General features: G+C 41.5%; 1 protein-coding gene across 1 annotated transcript in view; it reads right to left on the bottom strand.

Annotated features, from left to right (window-relative positions):
- The window catches only part of mdn1 (midasin AAA ATPase 1), a 61,419-nt gene extending 37,724 nt beyond the window's left edge, over positions 1 to 23,695 (bottom strand). The window contains exons 1-35 of the mRNA XM_085432932.1: positions 23,429 to 23,695; positions 23,006 to 23,232; positions 22,615 to 22,839; positions 21,673 to 21,780; positions 21,181 to 21,373; positions 20,898 to 21,107; positions 20,379 to 20,510; positions 19,885 to 19,988; positions 19,554 to 19,668; positions 18,712 to 18,890; positions 17,649 to 17,730; positions 16,808 to 16,903; positions 16,552 to 16,664; positions 14,973 to 15,121; positions 14,754 to 14,814; positions 11,482 to 11,693; positions 11,287 to 11,390; positions 11,060 to 11,204; positions 10,866 to 10,962; positions 10,513 to 10,626; positions 9,946 to 10,093; positions 9,678 to 9,785; positions 8,998 to 9,149; positions 8,148 to 8,326; positions 7,038 to 7,246; positions 6,700 to 6,846; positions 6,474 to 6,615; positions 6,265 to 6,399; positions 5,280 to 5,418; positions 4,165 to 4,297; positions 3,629 to 3,759; positions 1,743 to 1,881; positions 1,193 to 1,307; positions 472 to 732; positions 189 to 386 (exon numbers count right to left, since the gene is read on the bottom strand). Coding sequence (XP_085289058.1) covers positions 189 to 386; positions 472 to 732; positions 1,193 to 1,307; positions 1,743 to 1,881; positions 3,629 to 3,759; positions 4,165 to 4,297; positions 5,280 to 5,418; positions 6,265 to 6,399; positions 6,474 to 6,615; positions 6,700 to 6,846; positions 7,038 to 7,246; positions 8,148 to 8,326; positions 8,998 to 9,149; positions 9,678 to 9,785; positions 9,946 to 10,093; positions 10,513 to 10,626; positions 10,866 to 10,962; positions 11,060 to 11,204; positions 11,287 to 11,390; positions 11,482 to 11,693; positions 14,754 to 14,814; positions 14,973 to 15,121; positions 16,552 to 16,664; positions 16,808 to 16,903; positions 17,649 to 17,730; positions 18,712 to 18,890; positions 19,554 to 19,668; positions 19,885 to 19,988; positions 20,379 to 20,510; positions 20,898 to 21,107; positions 21,181 to 21,373; positions 21,673 to 21,780; positions 22,615 to 22,839; positions 23,006 to 23,232; positions 23,429 to 23,524 — 5,098 coding nt within the window. The 5' untranslated portion in view covers positions 23,525 to 23,695. The remainder of the gene's footprint in view (positions 1 to 188; positions 387 to 471; positions 733 to 1,192; positions 1,308 to 1,742; positions 1,882 to 3,628; positions 3,760 to 4,164; positions 4,298 to 5,279; positions 5,419 to 6,264; positions 6,400 to 6,473; positions 6,616 to 6,699; positions 6,847 to 7,037; positions 7,247 to 8,147; positions 8,327 to 8,997; positions 9,150 to 9,677; positions 9,786 to 9,945; positions 10,094 to 10,512; positions 10,627 to 10,865; positions 10,963 to 11,059; positions 11,205 to 11,286; positions 11,391 to 11,481; positions 11,694 to 14,753; positions 14,815 to 14,972; positions 15,122 to 16,551; positions 16,665 to 16,807; positions 16,904 to 17,648; positions 17,731 to 18,711; positions 18,891 to 19,553; positions 19,669 to 19,884; positions 19,989 to 20,378; positions 20,511 to 20,897; positions 21,108 to 21,180; positions 21,374 to 21,672; positions 21,781 to 22,614; positions 22,840 to 23,005; positions 23,233 to 23,428) is intronic.
- Between the last annotated feature and the right edge of the window lie 28 nt (positions 23,696 to 23,723).

Here is a 23,723-nt window from a genome sequence, read left to right as displayed (position 1 = left end):
GAGGACATAGAGCTACTGCATCACGTTGTACTGAACTTTATTGCACTAAAAACTCAGCTTGAATTAGATGACACACTTTTCCCAACACTGTTAATGATTAATAAAATTAAAAAATGGTGTGGATATGTCCAGGCTATTCTAGCCCGGTGATTCCTTAATAGTACATTAAGGAATCACTAAATGTATACCTAATGCGATGTAGAAGGGATCAATGCCAAAGAAATCTTCTCCCCACTGAGGCTCCCGTGGCAAATTGCTGTCATACACTCTCAGGGCATCCATTACATCCTGGTCCAGCTTGGTCATCTTGCTTAGTCTCTGCTGCAGGAAGCTCAAGCACAGACGACGAGCAAGGAGGACACCGTCTGCACAGGAGGCTGTGGTCCCTGCAAAGAAGCCAGAATGGATCTACCAACAATTTCTTTCAGTGTCAAACTTTCAGCAGAATTTAAACATAAGCCGTCAGCTCACCTGAGCCAATGCCATCGATATAAACGAGACAAGCAGCGTGGATGAAGGCGGTAACAGTGTCCAGACGCAGGTCCCACTCGGCTTCATCTTCGTCTTCAATAGCTCCCATGGTCATGAAGCTATCTTCATCCCGCTCGCACACAGCATTGAGGAAGTTGACCCATGAAAGAATGTCTCTAACACTCAGGATGCAGCGGCGGCCAAAGTCCTGCTGTGTGAGCCACTCGATGAAGTCCAGCATTAGCTCTGCCACATCCCCACCTGTGTTCAATTAAAAAGTTATATTCACCTGCTTGAAATCAGTCATTTTAATTATCACCTTCTTTAACATAACCTCTAATGAGAACTCAGTGGCAACAGCACACTATGGAAATTCCACATCTGCTACACAACTCGATATTCACTCTGGATTTTAGCTTTTCTTTATTCTCAAACTTCTGAGAAACGTGCATCTCTTTAAATGCTAAATAGTCTCCCATGTTCTAGACTCGAGGCTCTAACTACACCTGTTATACTGCTCAACAAAGTGTGTATTAGAGCTGTCTTTTTTAAAATGACTGCCTGCTACTGCTGGAAACAATGTGGAATTGTGGAGACAAACCAGAAGAATAAAACTGAAGTTAACTAAAAAACATCATACATGGTTCATAACATAAAAGTCAAACGCTTTTTAAACTATGCACTTGGTCATTTTAAACCCGGTGAACTGTAAATGGGTTACCATCAAGAGAGAGGCCTGAGCGCAAGTTGTGTTGGATGATCTTAACCAGGTCACTGCGATTGTTGGTCTGAGGGCACCAGATCTCTGTGAAACGATTTCTTAAGGCTGGAGAGAGCTGTGAAGAAACATACATGCACAAGTATAATCAGATAACACCTATGTAAAGTTCCATCTCACACCTTCAGCACATAAATAAGTCCATCATCATGACTTTGTGTTTCACCAGCCACTCTAGGTATAATATGTGCAATGTACAATAAAAGGCAAAGTTTAATGTTTGTGACAGATCTGTACAACAGGTCTAATTTCTGCAATATTCAGATATTTTTTGCAGTGTAATGCTGCATAAAATATGTGTGGTAGGTTTAAAATGTTCAATGCGTGTTTTCTGGGGCTGTGACTTGCAACAGTTCACGTGATGCGTTTGTGTCTTCTTTGTTTTTGTTCTATTATAAATGTGGAAGCAGCTATTTTGTGCAGCATCAAAGTCTAACAAAAACTTCCCTACAGGAAAAACAGTAGCTTGTACCATTTTGCATCATTTCATCACCTCTTTCTTGCCAAAGTCTCCTCCAGGGTTCATGGTGGCGACCAGACGGAAATTTGCAGCTGCTTTTATCAGCTCCACGTCACCACGATCTCCGCTGCCCTTCTCTGCCAATACAAGGGACTTCTCCGTCTCCAGAACACTGGTAGCAAACAAACACACTATCAAAGGTCAAAGCTTGTGCAGTGTTTTTAAAATTAAATGTTGGCAAGTTTACGCTCAGAGGAACTTTTCACATTCCAAAAAGTCAATTCTGTGCATTTCCTTACCTGGATGACTGAGCGTGCATCAAGACATAACTTTTCTTAAGTACCAAACAAGTGAACGCTACAACTACAAGCAATCGAGTGCAAATACAACTTAAGGTTGTATGTTAACAATGTTAACTTAAGACTTTTTGACCAACAGGACTCAGAAAGCTTGGGTCAACAACTCTCTTTCGGTTTCTGTTCCACCTCCACTGGCTCCCCGAAGGGCTGTGTGCTCTCCCCCTGCTCTTCATCCTCTACAGCGATGACTGCAGATCCACACAGCCCAACTGTCACCTGGTGAAATATGCTGACGACACAGTTCTCCTGTCACTGCTGTCAGGCCCCTCACAACACCACGGGCCCACTCTTCAGGAGTTTGTAGAGTGGTGTGACAGCTCCAAACTTAAACTGAACGTGAGCAAAACCAAAGAGATGGTGGTGACCTTCTCCAGTAGGCAGAGGGATCTGGCTGCTTCAGTCACCACCACCATCCACGGGAAACCAGTGGGGGTAGTTGAGGAGTACAAATACCTGGGAACCATCTTTGACAACCTCCTGAAATTCTCTGCTAACACAGAGGAGATTCTCAGGAGGTGCCACCAACAGCTATACCTCCTTAGGAAACTCAACTCCTTTGGAGTCAGCACACCCATCATGATGACTTTTTACTATGCCTTCCTGGAAAGCATCATGGCCTTCTCCATCACCTGCTGGTTCCACTCCCTCAGCCTTCAGAACAGGAACAGACTGCATCAGTGTGCTCTAAAATCATTGGCCTGCCTGTCAGAATGCTGGCACAGGTTTTCAGCCAACAGGCCCTTAGACAGGCAGCCAAAATCATCAACGACCCCTCTCATATTCTTCACCCCGCATTTCAATGGCTCCCCTCCACTGCATTTCCTGCAGGACTGAGAGGAGGAGAGCCACCTTTGTCCCCAAAGCCACTCTGCTTTTTAACTCCAGCCGATAAGATCATTTCCCACACCAGAAACATAAACTACACTCTTCTTATACTACCGACACTTTATTCACTTTTAGTCACATTACAGTTATTTATTCACCTTTCAGTCACTTTAATTTTAAAACTATGTAATTTTAAAACTGTGTATATACTGTATATTCTGTGTGTATTTATCTCACTCTTATTGCCTGCTTATGCCCTGTCCTTATCTTCAACGTCCTGCTGCTCTGTTGTATCTTAATTGCTGATTCTGATTAAGATATAATGTTAATGCTATTTGTGAAAATACCCAAGATCCCAACATATCACTATTCTATCAGTATAATAAAGACATATTTATTCTGTTATGATCTTGCTAACTCTAATTTTCACAAAGCATTTTGGGCCACTTGATAAGGTTTTTTGTTTAATTGTTTAAGTTAATGTGTTAAGTACAAACAGCCTCCTATATAGCAACTTTTCAGTGGCAGAAAAAAAAAATACTGATTACTAGGTAAACTTCAATTTGCAGCATGTATAACATTCAGAACAAAATACTGCAAAATACTACTGTACAGTTTTTCTGTTTTCTAAAGCATCTAAACAGTTTTCTTCTTTTATTTTACTTTCTTAAGCTGCAGGGTTGTTGACCCTCAAGATAAGTGTAGATATGGAACATGTATATTTTGTGTGGGTACCTGTTGAGTCTCTCTAGGACAGAGTCGTCTGCCAATGAGATTTCATCCATGAGGAAGACACCTCCCTCCTTCATGGCTTGTACCAAGGGCCCATCATGCCACTCAAACAGTCTGCCGTCCTCCCCGTCATTCTACACAGACATGCACAGATATTTAGTTTAGTATAGAAGTTTGTGCTTCTACACTACTAACCAGGATTTTCTTTATAATGTATCAACATCAACACAAGTCCAATTTAATAATAAGAATTTACAGAAATGCATCACAGATATATATATATATATATATATATATATATATATATATATATATATATATATATATATATATATATATAGAAATATGTAGTTAACTTTCTAAGTTAACTAACTAACCCGCCCACCCCACCCCAGTTGACATGATGGGGGCAAGAATCTTTCCACTTTTTGAATGAGATGAACAACAGATTCAGATGAACAACTTTCAGTACTGTGGAGAACATATTTTCCTCCACATTTTGAATATCACTAGCGGTCCCAGTGAGGACTTATCACTACCTGATGTGTATGTCTGACAGGCCGGAGTCCTCCCAGGAAATCAGATGTCTCCATGTGGAGGTGACAGTTGACTGAAAAGAACTTCTGTCCAGCCAAAGCAGCAAACAGCTGACAGATGGTGGTCTTTCCACATCTGGTGAAGGAGCAGGAGCACATACAAAACACATGACATTAGACATTTATGTATATATATAAAAAAAAAAACAACTTATATGCACAGTAAACATGAAGACATGACTCTCACAAATCTGTACATTATGGGGTTGCTATAGCTCAGGAGTTAGAGCTGATCAATCAAGATCCTGAACCCCCAAGATGCTCCCCAATGTGTTCAGTGGATGAATGTGTGTGAATGTAAGATAGAAAGCACTTAAGTGTAGGAACAGAGACTGACTGGAGTTGCACTTTCAAACTGACTCAATTTACTTGGAGTTCAAAAACTACCTGGTATGTCGGTATATCATCTAAGGGAAAGCATATGCGAGAACCCTAAAACCGGTTCTAGTGGCTCAGCATGGGGAAAAGAATCACAATCCTCTACACTATGAGTACACTGTTTATGTTTCTTTATATTATAGACTATAAAGTTTGTATGAAGGTTGAATTCAGTGAATTAATCAAAGCATCGTCACCTCTGCTACACCTGATATCAAATTATGACCATGGGCCCCACAGCCACACACTAGTCTGTACTTTGAATCCATCACAGTAGAGTCTTTTAAATAACACGATTAGTCTACCTTTGGTTGTTATACACCACACTTCGCAATATGAAAATAGGATCATCTTTCGTGTATTAGGCCCATAGGGATGTGAAATAACAAGTCCCCTCAAATTTGTTCAAGCGAATATAACAAGTCTGTTTTGAAAATTTGAGTAGAAAGTTCAGATATTTATTTAACCTCCTGAGAGTTTAGTATTTTGGTCTAGACAACCCAAAATGTGATGTCCACATATGTGGACGCCAGGTCCTAGGAAGTTAAAAATATAGAGTGAAAAATTAAAAGGTTGTCAGAAAAAAAAATACTCTAGCACAGATACCTAAAAATTATACTCAATTAGAGTTAAAGTATTTCATTACTTCCCAGATATTAAGAATAATATCTTAATATTACCCCGTGTTTCCTACAAGCAGGACAGACTCGCCAAATCGCAGCGCTCGACCGAGGAGCACAGCCAGTCTCCTCATGTCCTGTGTCCACACCACATGTCGGAACTCCTCTGGGACTCCAGCAATGCTGTCGATGAAGGGACCTGTTGAGATCATCAAACAACACGACACTGTGTTGATCACGAGCTTAGTTAAAACGACTTTTTTGTGTTCTAATAGTACAACAGTAGTCGCCTCAAGGCAGCGGTCGCTGTGATTTGGCGCTACCCATGTACTCCGCCCATGTACACAATACTGGTTACAGGCTTTCAACATCATACTTAACTCTGTTCACTGTATCTGAATTCTAAATGTCAGTGCATGAAGCAGATGCTGCAGATTTTAAGCAAGTGTATATTACAGTGACACCTGCCATTGTTTTTACAAACAGATAAAATCAGCAATGTTAAGTATTCCATGTCAACTAAAATGTTAACAGTTAACATTGAAACCTGAGAGAAAGTGCATGCAACTTGAGTGCTGCTATCATTAAAGTAATGTAAGCAGACTAAACACTCACTAAATACTAGTGCAAAGTAAGGAAAGTGTCAATGGAAAATTGTACTTAGTAGTCAGTATAGTCTTATAATGATATATATATTGTACTATTCTTAGTTAGTGTATTGTCTGTCTTGTCTTAATGTTGGTTTATAATGGAGCACTGTAACAAAAAATAATTTCCCCCAGGGATCAATAAAGTATTCTGATTCTGATTCTGATATAAGACCCAGGAAAACCGAGTTAACGATAAAAACGATAACAAAATAACGCTGAAAACCGATAAAAACCCTGAAAACCATACATTTCACACCTGAGCCTCAACTCTCCAAACGACTCACGGACCGGTACCGGTCCGAGGCCCGGGGGTTGGGGACCAGTGTTTTAGAGTACATCTCTTAACAGAAAGTATCATCATTGGTGATGAAAATGTCATGCAATACGTGACTCACTGAACTGGCTGGCAACCTGTTTCTGAGAGAACAGATATTCCGGGTTCACCGTTCGTTTGAAGTGCTTCTCCAGGATGGACAGGATGATGACCTCTTCTTCAGGTTTTCTCACACGTCCTGCCAGAAGCATATACCCTGTCGGGGAGTGAAAATTTCAATTTAGGGTCTCTGTGTGGAAGTGATTTAATGGGTTGTTTAATGAGCCTCACCATCATCTGCTAAATGCTGCAGCCAGTCCCGAGAGGCCTCTGCCTGTTCCTCCAGCCTGTAGCGGTCCGCCCAACGGAAAAGATCTCTAAGGGTGATGAAGCCCTGTTTGCCTGCAAACACTGAGGATCCTTTGCGCAAGGACTGTAGAACAATTAGTCAGGATCAACGAGAACAGGCAAGTAATAGAAAGATACGAGTAGACGCGAGAGACAGTGCAACACTTACCTGAAGGTCTTGCATGACTTTCACTAGCTTGGTGCAGTAAGATGGGGGAAGGCTGCACCTCTGATGAAGGATGATCTCAAGCTCTGCACTGGGAAGCTCATCAAAGTGTAGCTCCACAAAGCGATTCCTAAAAGCCCTGGAGAGCACCTAGATAGTGTTGCATAGAATATATATATGTATGATGAATACACACGTTCTGCCAACTTTTTTGTGTGTGTTTTCATAAAAAGGCCTGTCCGTACCTTTATGATCATGTAAAATCTTCATGATTTCTATCCAAATAATATTTCACTTCACAGCTACTTTATCCATCTTCCTAAGCTAAAGGAATGCTATACCTTTCTACCACCGTAGAGACCAGGGGGATTCTGGGTAGCAAACAGCATGAACCTGGGGTGAGCACTGATGACTTCCTGAGTTTCAGCCATAAAGAGTTCTCTGTTGTCGTCCAACAATCTGTTGAGGGCCTCCAGAACATCAGTGGGGGCCAGGTTCAGCTCATCTAGGATGATCCAGTAGCCTTTCCTCATAGCATCAATAAGAACGCCTTAATCAAAGACAAATAAAATTAGCCATGTGGACTGGGGCCGAGCTACTTCACATTAGCAGTTAAGGTAATTAACTGTGATTCTCATTTATTAGCAATTTTTATTCTCTGACAGTTTCCCAAATGGTTTGGATGCTTTGTGAAATAGAAAGTCTTGATTTTTATTTACATTATTCAGCTTTTTCAGAGGAGGTCTTGAGGGAAGATCTATAGTAAGCCTCTGGATACAGTCCAACCTCACACGTGTTGCACAAATTTACAGTCTTTTGTTACCTCGTTTCAGTTTTTTTCCCTTTTACATGTTGCTTCCATCAGATTCAAAATGACGAAGTATATAAATGTCTCAATTTCAACATCTGTTACCTTTCTTCCATTTTACAATAAATATAGTTTTAAATTATGAAACTAAATGTTTGTTTTTCGTTCACACTTCATTTTATTAAGCCTTACTTAAAAAACTGGGTATTTACATACAGAGAAAACCTTTCAAGTTTTCAATGCATTGATTTTTTTTCCTCTTTTGCAAGTCACATGACTGCTTCGCTCTTCATTGCTGTGCTCTTTACAGGACAACATAATGCAGCTTCTTATTTTTCTTTGCACAAAACACTGCCATTGGGACAGGGAACAGAGTCGATAGGCGTTTATCTTTCCTAGTCTTACTGACCATTACAAGTCGCATTTAACTATACAGTGATTTATTCTGCTCACTTTAAGCTCCTTCTGTCCCATATTCTCAGCCAATTAAGAATCCCCATTTAACCCTACATGCATATGTTTGGACTGCACGAGGAAGCTTGAGTAACTAGACAAAAACCATGCAGGCACGGGGAGCATGAAAAAGCTGATTCCCTAGAGAAAAGCCCCAGGAGTCTTGTAACACTATTTTAAATGCTCATACCCTCTTTAAACACCAGCTTGCCCCGGTCATCTGATGAGTAACAGCCAATGTACTCCTGGACATCGGTGTGCTCATGGTTGTTGATTCTCACACACTGGTTCCCGGTGGCAGCAGCGAGCCACCTGATCAAACTGGTCTTCCCCACAGATGTCTCTCCCTGGATCAGCACTGGGTGAGTCCTGTAAAGCCAAAGCAACATTCGTGACGTTATTTCCTGACTGTATGAAATTAACCTTAAGAGCAGCTAAGTGGTGAAGGACCTCTGAGTTATAAACAAAACCAAACAAAATGCTTTGAACCTTTTCTGTTTGTGACAACAGAATACATTGAAGAAGATGGAGTCAGACTCAGGAACTTTGTGCTGTGAGGCAACACTACCAACTACTGGCCGCCTCCTGTTGCACACATATTGTTCACATTTAAAGCCTGTAACAAACTGGTATGATTTTCAACTCAAAAATCTTTATAGTTGTGATATGCACTGGCCCCAAAATTCTAAAAGTAAGAAGTGATGTCCTCACCATTCACATTTAAGTCTGGCATGTTAATGTTGCGTAGGAGCAGAAAGGAATAGACAAATGTATCGCTTTGGAGAAACACAGGAAAGCTGATGGCTGAATCACAGCTCTTTCTTTCCACTGTTATAAAAACATCAAAGCCTCCTGTTTGGTAGGCCACTGACTGCAGGGCAATTCAGTCCAACCACAGATTTGTCCTGATGCACTCTGGTGCATCATTTACTGAAGGGCCTGAATTAGCTCTGTCAACATGAATATCTAGAGATTTATAGATGAAACCATTGATTCAGGGGGGAACATTGTACAAGGGGTCAGATTGGGTGATAGCTCACCCTGCAGACACCACTCTGGCAAGGTCGCGAAGGTTCAGCTTGACTGAGGGAGTGAGAATGTAGCTGGGGTCGAGACCTGGTTCCATCTCCCCCTGGGAAACCCAATAGCCTTCCATTTCAACACAGGGTCGGCCTGAGGGTGCCGGGATGGACTGTAGGAAACACAGTGCACAAACATTTTACAGAAAGGTTGCATATAATTATGCCTCCGTATCACTTCGCCCTAAACTGGTAAATGATAGCACGTTTCTACTCTGAGCACTCAAAGTGTTTTATACAACTTGCCTCATTCAGCCATTCACACAAGCACTTTTTGCTTTGAGTGCTACATCTATCTAACATTCACACGTTCATATCTTGCCCAAAGATATTTGGCATGCACGTCTTGTATTAGGGATCGAACCACAAAGCTTCTACTTAGTAGATGGTCTGCTCTACCTCCTGAGCTACAACAAGTCACTTTTCAGAACTTTAAAATCCATTTTAGCTCATGCTGAAAAATGAAACATTTTTCACATTGAAAGCTTATTAGAAAAGAGAAAGAGCACATATGAAGTGTGTTGAAAGTGATAACGTCTTTGGTTTGTGGTATCTTCATCTAAGATTGTTTTATGCATACACACACACTTTTTGGGGTTTTCTCATCATTTTTTTTTAAAGCACCTCTGATAAGATCTTACTTGTTTCAGACACTTTGTGTTTCCCATCAGGATGTGCTGACACACCAGTTTCTGGACCACAGGGTGGGAGCTTCTGTCCAGCTGAGTGAGGAAGCTCAGGCAGAACCCCTGCACACAAGACGCAGTTGAAGAACAGGTATAACAAGTACAAAAACATCAAACCTTCAAATACTAAAATAATAACAATAATGATTAAAAAACACAGGGCATTAAACAAAACTGACCATTCTCAATATGACTACTTATAAATAAGAGATCTGGTTCCCACCTCATAAAGTGAGCGCTGCACGTTGTTACAGGGGTTTAGCGCCACATACTTCAGGGCCCTGCACAGAGTCCGCAGACTGTAGTGGGGTCTGTGGCCCCTTCCATCCACCAGACGTGAGCTTGCTTCCTTTCGTACTGTCAGATAAAAGCTGCAAAGAAATACATTTGACAAATAAGCCATTCAAAAGGTAGTGTAAACCTACAGCTCACACACACTTACATATATATCCTATCCTAAAGCTAAAAGTGTCAGAAGCCGAGGGTGAAAAAACAACAATAAAATGTAACAGCAAGCTTGTAACGCAAGCATCTATGGCAGTTTGATTATGATGCAATTAACTAACCCAAAATGAGTAAGGATGTTTGTTTGATGACTGCATCAAAAACACAAAAGGCAAACACGCTCTTGAAACTACGCTCTACCTATTCGAGTCTACAATGCATCAGGCTGCATATAGCATCAACAAAGAAGGTATATTGTTGGATGGTGTACAAAAGAAATACACTCGTTCAGCAACGTCTTTAAAAAAACGATCTTTTAAAAGTTCAAGCATTTATAAGAGCCAACCTTATAATGCCACTGATGACACTTCGATGTGGATTTAAGCACTTGAGGTAATCTGAAATCAGGATCCTCAGGTCAGCTTCATTCTCCAGCTCCTCCACATACAGCTCAGTAAACCTAAGCGAAACATACAGAGGTTTAGAAATGAAGCATTGTTCCCATTTTGGAATTAATTCTTGTATAAAGGAAGGAAAATAGAACATTTGATCAAAAACATACACATGCTTACTTAGATTTAAAAATATTTGTATAGAAATATACATATAATATATAAAAACAAATACTTTTCGATCAGTCGAGCATTATGCCTGTGGCATAAAGCTTCTTGCGTAGTCTGCAGCGCTGCATAGTCTCACCTGTTTCTGAGGCCCAGAGGCAGGTTCCTCTTCCCAACATCAGTAGCTGGGTTCATACAGGCAAAAAGCCGGAAGTCTGGGTGGCGTACTAGGGGCTCTACTCAAAAAAAAACAAACAAAAAATTACAGAGTTCTAACTTTGGAAGTATTTAATGAAGGCTTTCAAAAGGGGGCAAGGTAATGGCAGTCCTCACCGGTGTCTCCACGATCCAGCAGTACTAGAGATCTGGTGTTGCCCTCAAGAAGTCCACTCAGACACTCGAGGGTCTCTGCTGCTGCCAAGTTGATCTCATCCAGCAGGATCCAGTGGCCCTTCTTCACTGCCTGAGCTAATGTTCCCTATAAAGCAAAACACACACAGGTAAGGGTTACCACGCTCTGATCCCCGAACATATGTGTGGTTATTTTTTTAAGTCTTTACCTCCACAAAGGCAAAGACCATGGCTGTCTCACAGGCCCTAATCTGCTGCTGGGTCTGATTAAGTTTTGAAGCCAGTGCCTCCCACTGCTCCTGCAACAAAGCAGCTGCACGGACACAAACACGCACACGCAGGAAAACGTCAGTGTTTTACTCTAACACAGCCGGTGTAACCATCTAGTAATTCTGGAGCACTACCATCTGATTTCTCTTGCAGCTCCTTAGTGAGAGCAGACTTGCAGACGTGGTCCATGAGTTTAAGCAGATCCTGCCAACGCTTGCCTCTGAAGCAGGTTTGCACGTGACCGAGGAAGGTCAGGTTCTGCTTTCTCGAGTAGGTCTGGGAGAACAGGTCCTCGAAGGCCTCACGCAGAGGGAGCAGGATCTGCTTTATGTCCACTGGCTTGTACCTGTTATTTAAAAGAAGAGAAAAAAAAAAAAAAAAAGGAAAAAAGTTTAAGCTAAGAAGAAATCATCAAAAGAAATTACTGGGACGTTTTGGGTTTTTTTTACTACTTAATAGAGTTTGGCACCAAAGTGTTACCAAAAGAATGACTTAAAACCAGTGGAAAAGATTTATTTTTTTATTTTCACAATTTGGGTTTTGTTCTTTGCTACAACTAAAAGATTGATGTATCCATTCGTATTGAGAATATGACACTGATTTAAGCTCTGGTCCATCCAGTTTTTTCCTTGATAACCTGCAATAACCCATAGTGACATTCCACTTCAAGAAGCCAAACCTGAGAGAGGTCAAGCAGGTTGTCAAGGCAAGTAGAAGTACCTCAGCACCAGGTCCAAGTGGAGTCTCCTACATTGTCTACATCAAGTGGCCCAGACTCCATCAAGGTTAGCTGGAGGATAGGAAAAGTTGCACAGCAGTGGAAATATGAAGAAGATGTCACTGAACAATTTGGAATCGCCTCACTCCTCGACTTTGAGGGGAAGATATACTTTAGCTTTGTTGCCAGATACATAGAATCCCTTTTAAGCAATCCATATATCGACACTGCTTCAGCGCTCCATGGGTATTAGATCATCGATCAGACAGGAAATGTCATTTAGCTTATCCAGGAGGGAAATGCTGACCTTGCAGTTCTGCGATTTGACCTTGCCAATGCTCATGGGACAGTCTCACACAAACTAGTGGAAAGCACACTCGTTCAACACATATTCAAGACAAGATCAGAAACCAAATTTTGGACTATTACAGCTGCTTCAGTTACAGTAAAGACGGCTGGACCAGTAACATCTGCTTTCTATGGGCTAGATTAGGGAATAATCATTGGGTGTACCCTCTCAGAGATTTTGTTTATTTTGACCATGAATATGCTTGGCCCCATTTTGGGCCCCCAATGAGGGCTTTCATGGACAATCTGACAGTGATCACAATATTGACTCCTGGGATAAAATAGATCCATCAAGGTCTCAAACACCTGATCAACTGGGTATAGATGGACTTTATGACAACCAGGTTCTGATCTCTAGTTGTGTAGAAGGGCAACATATGCACTAGGAGAAGTCCAAATTCAATCAATACCTGGGAAGCCAATTAAGAGGAAAGGCCTGGATGTATCAGCAGGTGGTTTACCATGTCCCATCATTGTGGTGGGGGCCTTTGAGAAGATTATCAAGATCCTGCACAGGTGGGTTGGGTTTTTTCCTGTAGTCTAACACTGCAAGCAGCCTTTCGAAGGAATTCATGGATATTCAGGCAAGTGCTGTTGCTGTAGAGAGAGTCTCTTTGGCTAGCATAGAGGTGAGGAAAAGCTGGAGGTGGAGGGCTCAGGAGGGTGTTGATCAGGTGGACAAGTGGCTGTGACACAGACAGCTGGGGGGGACAGTTGCAGTAGGATGGGCAGGACCTGGCAGCACCCCAAGAACTCAACATGTCAGTTAGCCCAGAAAGAAATCCAAGCATGGGGGGAGAAGGATGCAGGATGGTTGGGATGAAAAGCAAGGAATATGGACTAGATGGGCGCAGGCAATAGACCAGAACATCTTGTGTTCAGGACTATTGGAAGGTCAAATCAAATCAAGGTTCAGTCAGTGAACGATGCCCTCCCAAACCTAACCAACCTTTCCTCCTGGGGCCCGGCAGAGAACTGAAAATTATTAGCATATGTGTTAAGCTGTTAGCTCTGGGAGAAGGATGTTATTAGTGGCACCCTGACTAGGTGCTGAGTTATTACAGAAGATATCAGCAGATCTCTCAACAGGTTACACTAGGCAACAAAGCACTATTGTTTTTGTCAAGGCTAGAGAAAAAAGAAACAGGATACAAGAGGACTTCTGACAACAGCTCAGGCCTGGCAGTTGGAAGGCTAACCTAAGGAGACAGCTCGAATTCCCTGACACAGTAGTTGTGACAACCAGGCCTGACATATCGAGGCAGGTGGCCCTGCTGGAACTGACTGTACCCTTAGAAGAATGCATTGGAGAGGTATTTGAGAGGAAGAGGGCCAAGTATGAGGAGCTACTCCATTGATGTCAGCTGTCAAGGTTTTGCTAGCCAGTCTACCTACTAGGTCGTCAAGTTACTTGAGATCAGCAGACTGCACAGCAAGAGAGCCATCTTGCACATCACCAATATACCTGAGAGGCCATCAAGATATGTGTGAAAAGGCAGGACCCATGGACAACACAATTTATTTAGACACAAGCTGGGGACTAACCACGCTAGCTAGGTCATCAGGGTGAGGATGTATAAACATGAAAGTCCTGAAAGACCCAGTGACAACCCATTATATCACTGATGATGTATCTAGGACACACTGTAGGGTGTGCATTAATAGACTTTGAGATGCCTCTACAACTCCAGTCAAGAGCCGGTTACTCTTCATCATACATAATGCAAAGACACTATCAGTAGTCTTCATGGATCAGTAGAAAAACTACTGGAGGGACTTAATCAGATGACTGTTGTTGTGAATTGCAGCTATTTACATTGCTATGATAAAACATTTGTCCACTTCGTGACTTTTTTTTAGCATATTTGTAATACTTGGATGTTTCATAGCTTTAAAAAAATGTAATATTAGAGAACGATAACCTGAGTAAATACAAATATTGCATTCTTAAATTACGATTTCATTTACGAAGGGGAAATGAGCTATCCAAGCAATAACAATAATAATAATAATAACAATAACAATAATAATAATAATAATGGATTGCATTTATATAGCGCGTTTCTAGGCACCCAAAGCGCTCTGGCCAACAACAGCAGGTGGTAGGGTAAAGTGTCTTGCCCAAGGACACAATGACCAGGACAGAGAGAGCAGGGGGATCGAACCGGCAACCTTCCAGTTACAGATGAGCTTCCCAACCCCCTGAGCCACGGTCGCTCCCACAATGTGAATGACTCATTGCCAGTTGTCACAAACACTTGACTGCTGTTCTTATCTATATAGTTTTAGTGACAGAGTATTATTTTTATGCAATTAATGCACAGTTGCTGTGTGACTCACCCTCCAAGCAGATCTGCGGTATCACTCTGCTGGTTCATGTTCACAACCCGCAGCCTGTGTCCTGGATTGAACAAATAGGAAATATTTCAAATAGGATGAACCATTCACAGAGCTTTATGGAGATAATTGGAGTTTAAAGACATAGTGACAGGGGGAGGGAGGGTTCAAACCACCAGTGAGCCACAGCCAAGTTTTATCTTTGCGCAAACCTGAGCTCACCTGTGATTCTAGCTAGTTGTTGTACAGTAGAGGTCTTTCCAGTTCCAGTCTCCCCCACCAGAAGAACCGGCTCTCCCTTGGCCACACACACTGCCAGTTGTTCAAGTAGCACGGCAGATGGTCGTGTAGCAGCAAATGTGTGGTTCTCCCTGTTTAAAACAACACATTAACAGTTAATATTTGCACATTGCAGAAAAACAACAAAAACACTTTTTGTGTCAACATTGAATTTAATGTTCACCCACATAAACACGTGGATGCAAAAATATTACACTTTTGCATTCGGCCCTTATATAACTGTTGCAAGAGCCTGGTTTGCATTGCCGACTTGGGTGTCTACTTTTCGCAGATGATGTGGTTGTGCTGGCTTCACGGTGGTGGCCTCCAGCTTGAGTGTGAAGTGGCAGAAATGTGAATAGCACTTCCAAGTCTGAGGCCATGGTCCTCAGCCAGAAAAGGGTGCATCACCCACTATGGATGAGGGATGAATTAAACTCCCCTCCACTTGATGCAGTGGAGTTTAAGTACCTCTGGGTCTTGTTTACGAGTGAGGGGAGCGGGAGATTGACAGATGGATTGATGCAGCGGTTGCAGTGATGTGGACCCTGTACCGGTCCATTATGGTGAAAAGAGAGGCGAATTTAAAAAAAAAATCTAAATCAAAAAGCTCTCAATTTACCGGTCGATCTATGTTCCTGCCTTCACCTATGATCTTAAGCTCTGGGTAGCAACCAAAACACCGTGGTACAAGCGGTGGGAATTTTGAGTTTTGAGGGTGAGAAGCTCAGCCATCCAGGAGGGGCTCAGAGTAGAGCAGCTGCTGATCCACATCGAAAGGAGCCAGGTGAGGTGGTTCGGGCATCTGACAAGGATGGCTCCTGGGTGCCTTCTAGGTGAGGTGTTCTAGACATGTCCCCCCGGACCAGTCTCAAGACACCCTGGAGAGATTACAGTCACTTTTCCATTTGTACCTACTCTGGTCGCTCACCACGGTTTTCCCTTAGGTGGTAGCTTTTTTAGTACGTATCCCAATGGGGCCCCGAGCAACCTCGGATGATCACATCAGTGGATTAGCTAGTCACTTGATGAGTCATGAAAGCATCTCCTTCATGAAAATCAAAACCGCCACTTTTAAAACCTGGCAACAGGGAAATCGCCATGGTCCCCAAGTTTCACAGAAAGCCACAGACCGAGCAGGTATAACATCACCTGGAAGTCCACCTTTGTCATGGCGTTCAAGTCGCAGACTAATTACATCACAGGACACTTGACCATGTTGCTATAACCACCCCACACACATTAGGTGGTACTCGATCGTAATGGAAAACAAGTCAAAGTCGCATCCAGCCAATCTGAGTAGGAACGAATGAATAACAAGCATTTTTTTCCTTTGATAAATAAAATCATCATTTACATACAGCATCTTGCTGTTTTTAGAAGTCATCTACATCTAATATTAAAGTCAGTTTAATGACCTGAAACATGACAAAAATAAATCAGAAAAGGTAAATACTTTGTCACAGCACTTTATATCGTGGAAACATAGAAAGGATTTGCCAGAGTAGGATGTCCCACTTACACACTCAGCTGAACTGCTTCAGTCTGTTTCCGAATCAGAGTCACTCTGCCCACTGAGGCCTCCAGCTCAGTTAGCAAGATGCCAGGCTGATACATCTGACAGAAGTGCTGGGCCTGGAAAAAAGCAGATGCCACAAATTAAAAACCAAGATTACAGTTAAATTGGATTTCAGTGGCATCAGAATGGTCCTCTATCAAAATCCGAAACATATGCTTCAAACTGCTTTCATTTACCATAAAACTGTTCACTCAAATACCTTCTCTCTGGAGATGTTCAGTTTGCTTCCAATGATCTCAGCCATTCGCAGTCTACTTTCGGGATGAGACAGCATGGCTGTGAAGCAGTCGAGAGCCTGAGGGAGACAAAGACCAGAAAATGACTCAATTCACAGAGTAGCGCTTTATAAAAAATGTGGTTAATCACAGCCAATTCATTATTAAACAAGGTGGTGCAATCCTTTTCCACACAGGGCCACACAGGTTTCTTTCTTCTTTTTTTCCCCTTAATGATAAAACACCCTCATTTAGACATTTACTTGCCTTATCTTTTTCTAATATCAAAATTTGTTTCGTGATCTAAAACATCTCAGTGTTACAAACATATAAAAAAAAAAGAAAAAAGAAAGAGGAAATTAGGAAGGGGGCAAATACGTTTTCACACCACCGTATGTCGCATGTAGTTAGTGATCTAGTTAACTGTGTTCCTATGATTTTAGCCAAGCAGTTAGAGAAACAACTAACTACATAGCTATGGAACAGGGACAATTTTGTCCTGCCAGAGTAGGAAGATCACCAGTACTCTTGTTCATCTCATGTGTCCCTTTCATGCCGAAACTATCCAAAATGTCTATTGCGAACAACATCCTACGATTCAGTTACTACACAGTAAATGATATATTCTCATTTTCATAGTCACTGCATAAAAAAAATAAATAAAAAATAAATAAATAAATAAAAGGTGTTTCAAGGCTGGCTCTGAAATACGTGGATGAGTCTTGGAGGTTACAACCGTGTATTGGTTTCTATGGTAATATCGTCTGGCATGTGTATGAATGAAACATCCATATGTGATCATTTTCATAAATTGAATTCACTGACCTCTAGGAAGACATGTTGTGCTGTAGCTGACGAGGTGCAGTCAAAGTTGACGCTGATTCGCTCACACCATTTCAGCAGGTCCCTGTAGAGTGATAATGGAGAAGTATCCAGAACATATTTTTTAGACTTCTTATCTTTCTAACCTGATTTTGGTTGTCACAACAGACACGGGATCACAAATTTTCACCCATCTACCAAACTAAAAGAACGTGGAAAGAACACAGAAATTTCAATGAGCACTTTAGTGAGTCCGCTTTTACTTAAATGCACTGATGTGACCTGATTAATCTGTGATTCCAGTTTCCTGCTCTAAGGACATTTTAATCAGTAAACTATGGATCGCAGCAAAGAGTTTATTGAAAACCAGTTCATCACATGAAGACTGAACTGCAGACTGGATGGAGGGGATAATGTGATAGATTTAAGACCATAAATTCCATGGTCATGGTTCTGCGTATGCCCCAAATGGCTGCGATGACAATACAGCTTTTGTGGATTATAGGCCAGATGTTCAAGAAACAACGTATATCAAAACCCCATGATCCTATATGCAGTGATTGATCTTTAATGATTTAAAACAAAAAACAACAACAACAACAACAACTGGGTGGCACAGGTTTACATTTATTTTGGATTTTCTCTGATCTACACATGGTCAAAAGTATAACATACTGGGTCAGAAGTATAACCCACTAACATTTGGTTAAATGTCACCTTCAACAGACACTGGGGGCTTTGGGAAGTCCACTGCAGAACCTTAATGTTAGCCTGCTTTGTCTGTTCCAGAATCAGTTTTGATGCGCTGCAATCATTGAAACATCTAGTTTTTTGTTTCAGCTGTCGGGTTGGGGTGAGTTGGTTTGTGTACCTTTAAGTATGTTAAACAACCGGCGTACTTTAATTAATAATAGATGTTATTAAAACTGGCAGCCTTAGTCACCAGCGGATAAAATTCAGTGGAATTTGATGTTTTTAGTGCCACAGGTCAATTTGATGTGTTGATTAGAATTTAAATGTTAGACAAAGGAAAAAGGAGAAGAGAGAGCAGCAAGCTGGGGCTCACCTCAGTGAAAGCGCCCTCGGCTGTGTGCTTTTGTCGTCAGAGTTGTGCTGCTGGCTGTTGTCAGGCATTGGAGGGCTGTTTGTGTCCAGCTCAGAGTGTCTCTCCCCAGTCAGCTGGCAGAAGATTTCCAGGAGATGGTCTGACACCACAGACAGCCTCGGATATCTACTAATGAGCACCTACATACACGAGGGATAGGATCAGCTTGAAACAGATACAACAGAACTTACAGCAGGAATGCACGATGGAGAAAAAAAAAAAAAGATTTAGGATTTTTATACTGCAAAAAAACGGATTAAAACCCTGTAGCAAAAACATCATTTTTGACTTGCTGACCAGAAATCTTAAGTTTGTCCCTAACTGCAGCAGAAAAGATCATCTCAAAGTTTCTAAATATCCAAATCGATGAAAATATACAGGCTTTGACTCCTATGACTTCCATGTGTCCGAATATCATGCAACTTCATAAGTAAAAGGAAAAAAACGATGCTTGCTGCTGCCTGATTTAACTTGCTTGAATTCCTCCTTGGTAAGGTGCTAGGTGTTTTTAATTAAACATTTTTAAAGACATCCCTCTATACAATCAAAAAAAGTTGTGTGCGTCTTCTAGACACAGCAAGTCCTTTTAAGAACAAGTACGGTTTCATGAGCGTGAAGGAGATACCAAGGGATGGACCATTATACAAGGAGAGGAGGAGTTCCCTTACTGGTTAAATAAAACACTAATTGTAACACTAAAGCTAATGTCTTGTTTTAGAATACAGGCACATATTTTTGCAAAAAAAAAGGGAATCTACTGTTGAAACCACAGTGAAGTTAAACATGAAAACCCTCCCAATCACCTTCTTCAGCTCTTCTCGTGTCATGTTGCCCATTTGCAGCTTCGTCCAGTACTTGTCCAACAGCACTGCATGGGAGTTCTGGGGTCTGTGCCAGCTTCCACCACTACAATACATCCTACAGTCCACAAAACACAAGTTACTTGCTACTAAAATCTGACAGGCCAGTGTTCATTGAAACATGCATTACTCTTTAGTACATCTCAATTGTACATACAGTTTGAAATGATTAACCGTACATAGGATTACACATCCCAGCGTCACAAAGCACATGTGACAGGTTCAGTAGTCATATCAGAATTTCATATCCCTTAACAAATCGCTGTAGTCTGACCTTCTGGTTGCAAAAAATTGGAATCCAGGCGCAACATCAATGCAGTCCTCTCGCCCCGGAATCATCAGCTTTTTATTCTCCATCAAAGGGAGGAGCGCAGATATCTGAGAGAGAGGGAAGAAAAAAAAAAAGAACTTTTTTAGGGCTAGTTTTTTCCTTGCCAGTGACAACTCAGTGGTGTAACGGTTAGCAGTGTCATCTTGACAGCAACAACTTGATGGCTCAAACCCCCGACTAGAGAATTTCTATGTAGAGTTTGCATGTTTTCCTGCGTGGCTTTTCTCTGAGTACTCTAGCTTCCTCCCATAATCCAAAGACATGCATGTTAGGTTAATAGGTGATCCTCAACTGCCCATGGATGCTGGGCCAGAATGAAACACACTACCAATGTAAAATGGGACTTGTAATCTTGAGAACTTTGTTTGGATGCTTTATAAATACCAGTCCATAGTTTTCAATTCATTCATATTTAAAAAGGTAGGGTATTTACTCACCACATCCAGAGGAGCATGGTCAATGTCCTCCAAGAGGATCCACTGGCCTGAAGACACGGCTTGTGTTAGTGTTCCAGGCTGCCATATAAACTTCCCTGGTATATCAGTGCAACGGTACATTCCCAGGAGCACCTGTGATATAAAACAAGGACATTTTGAAATGTTCAGCCTTCAGACTAAATGAGTTATTAGAAAACTCAAAAAAAAGTTTGTGAAACTAGAAGAAACACCTTCAATTCAATTTTATTTATACAGTGCCAAATCACAACAACAAGGTGCTTCAACAAAATATCATCAAAAAAACAAAACAAAACACAACATCAACAAAATATTGTGAATATTACATCAACAGTGGCCAGGACGTTCTGATTTGAGTACATATGGGTGCAAACCTGCAAATCCTACAATTCTGACAGTTTGTAAAATGTTTGTTTTATATATTAAATGTCAAATATAATGCTTCATCACTTCCTATAGAACCATAAGAAACAACATGTTTTTTCCTTTTATGTCTCTCACCTTGCTGTCAGTTTGATCCCCAAGCTGCACCTTGAGGATCTCCGTAGTTTTGGCATGTCCGGTGACAGCAGCCATAAACTCTACCAAAGCAGTTTTACCGCATCCAATAGGACCCTCGAGCAGTACAGGTTTCTGGGAGGCCACGGCCAATGCCAGTCGTCTCAGATTGCGGCAGGTTGAGTCAACCAACACCAGATCCTTTTGATTAATCTACAAGTAGAAACCAATATTAGGAAAAAAAAAAAAAAAAAGCAGAGACAGATATATCGCAAAGATTACCTACCTGTTCAGGCTGCCTAGGAACTATCCTGGGTAGCACAACACCACAGACTGCCACTACATTCTGCGACAAGTCCTCTGATACCACCTGGCCTCTAGTAAACTTGTTGGCCTTCTCTTGGCACCACGTCACATAGCCCTGATTGGCTAAAACCAGGGCCTTCTCAAACTCCAGCTGCTGAGTTTCTTCCAAACCCCTAAAGAAGCATCAATGGTAAAGGCATGTAGCGCCACAATATCAGATTTACAATTCATGACTGTTGTTGATAAAATAAGTGCATAAATATGTGCATAAATATGTGGAAAAAATAAAGAAATAGCAGCAATGACACTATAAGGCTGTGTCCTATATTTTTGTTTATTGTGAAATGTATTTATATAATACAAGTATATGTGTTTGTGTGTATGTAACAGTAGCATCCCATTACAATAACACATTTAGACTGCAAATGCGAATGGCTGGGTCAAGTGTCAACACCAAACACACGGTACATACTTCATTTTCATGTGTAGGATCTCATCACTCGTCAGCACCTTCCTCAGGAAGATGGTTTTCTGGTTATCAGTCATATGAGAGACCAATGCTAAACAGTGGGCGGTGTACCTGTTAGAGTGACAAGTAACATTAACTGTAATTTGCAGGTCAAGTACAAAACAAAGAATAAATGTTGACTGTTAAATATAATAGCATTGGCTATAAATTACTGGTTAATATTTTGAGCAGTTAAACCAGAAAGTGATTCGAATAGCAACACTAATGTGCTGATAGCATACTTTTGGCTTTGTCTAACAGCATTTTGTGATTAAATCTTCAAGTAAATATAATCCTACGTTAATTGCTATGACAAAATATGCAATTAAATTATAGATACTAACCAATTTGTGATGATTACAAAGGGCTTCTATCCAAATATAATATCTTTGGTAAACGCTAACATGTAGAAGGTAACATTCTTTCTCTCGTTTTGCATCTTTTGTCCGTCCAGTAATGCCTTCATTTGGAATACTGGCTCAGGATTTTGGATTGAGAGTGGAATGACTTATATCTTATATCAAGACAGGCTCCATGCTTTAGCATTATGCACTCAAATCAATTTAATACATCTGAAGTCAACTTTTTGAACTTAACACTAGCTGTGACTAAATATGTGCAAGTATTGCAACTAGTTGATTTTGTTTATTATGATTTATTAATGACTTTACGTTGTAGCAAAAGCTTTTGAAACAACTAAGCCAGATGGAGTAGCCAGCTAAAGAGTGCTCTTCTCCACCAACCTGAGCGTGCAGCCGAGTCAGTCCTGACAGGAGAAGGCTCCACCTTTATTTCCTTAAAAAAAGCTTCCCGTTTTTGTTTTTTTCCAGGACGCTTTTCCCCATATTGAAAATCCAATATCTATATCTAATGATATCTAGGTCTAAACATGACGCAGGCACATACCATCGCACCATGACATCACTGGTGAGGAGAAGGGACATGCAGGGGCTCCAGTCCCAGAGCATTCGGAACTTGGCACAATCACTCTGGAGGAAACGCAAAGTGGCACCCATTAGGTCACGCAGCTTCATCCTTCTGGGGCCATACTGCACAGCTGATGACTCTTCACTGGTGAAGAAGAGCCTCTGAAACACCGGAGGGGCATTGTCGAAGTACCTTGCACCAAACCTTGAGGAGAGGTGCTGAGAGTTAGTCAGGATATACTGTTTACTTTACTGTGTAAGAGTGTCACAGCACAAATGAAGATCAAGAGTCTCTAGGTCTGCACTGGGTTAATGAGCACAGGATTTAATAAGACAAACGTCAGCACCAGTAGTTTTCTCAGAACACTTACGTTTGTGCGTCAGGACTGATGCTGAGAAGCTTGCTGAGGGCCACACACAGGCGCTCATGGAGGTCATGGTTGATGCTGCCTCCAGCTTTCACCCTCTCAGCATTGCGCTCCAACAGGTCCAGTGTCAGAGGACGCAAGTGCCGTGCAATCAGTAGAGTATAATCCTTTTCTAGCAGCAGCTGAGCCAAACAATCCAGAATACACTGCCTGTCCTGCTGGCTCCATATCTGAGGAGACATCACGTGGGCCACACGTTTTACTATCAACCCAAAATAATTAAATCCTGTGGGTTACCGAGCCTGAACGTAATCTACAGGGTCGTGATCGCTAACACGTAAAGGAAAGGTTAACGATGCAGAGTCTCAATGTGAACATAAACACATTATTTCCATCATAATATGCTCAGGAAATAACAAATCTTACCTGCTTTGCTAGGTACTGGCTCAGCTGGCTGTGACTTTTGTCAATATGTCTCGCTATGGTGCCTAGTGATGACAGACTCAGTACTAAATTCTCCATCTTCTCAAATGTCTTTTCGTGGAGGGCTACAGCAAACACCAGCCTCTGGGATGTGTTGGCGATAATGTTTCCCTGCTACTGAAGAAAACTGAGAGGTTCATCACTCGCGTGTATATCTCAATACACAAACACGTTCTCTGGCGTTAAAACGCCATCCACATGTGAGTGAAGCCAGACTCCTTCCGGGTCAACTTCGTTA

Source organism: Copadichromis virginalis, linkage group LG15, assembly GCF_057382275.1.
Source record: "Copadichromis virginalis isolate Kocher_CV1m ecotype Utaka linkage group LG15, C_Virginalis_male_GT1.1, whole genome shotgun sequence".
NCBI classification, from domain to species: Eukaryota; Metazoa; Chordata; class Actinopteri; order Cichliformes; family Cichlidae; genus Copadichromis; species Copadichromis virginalis.
This window is presented reverse-complemented; position numbering and strand designations above follow the sequence as displayed.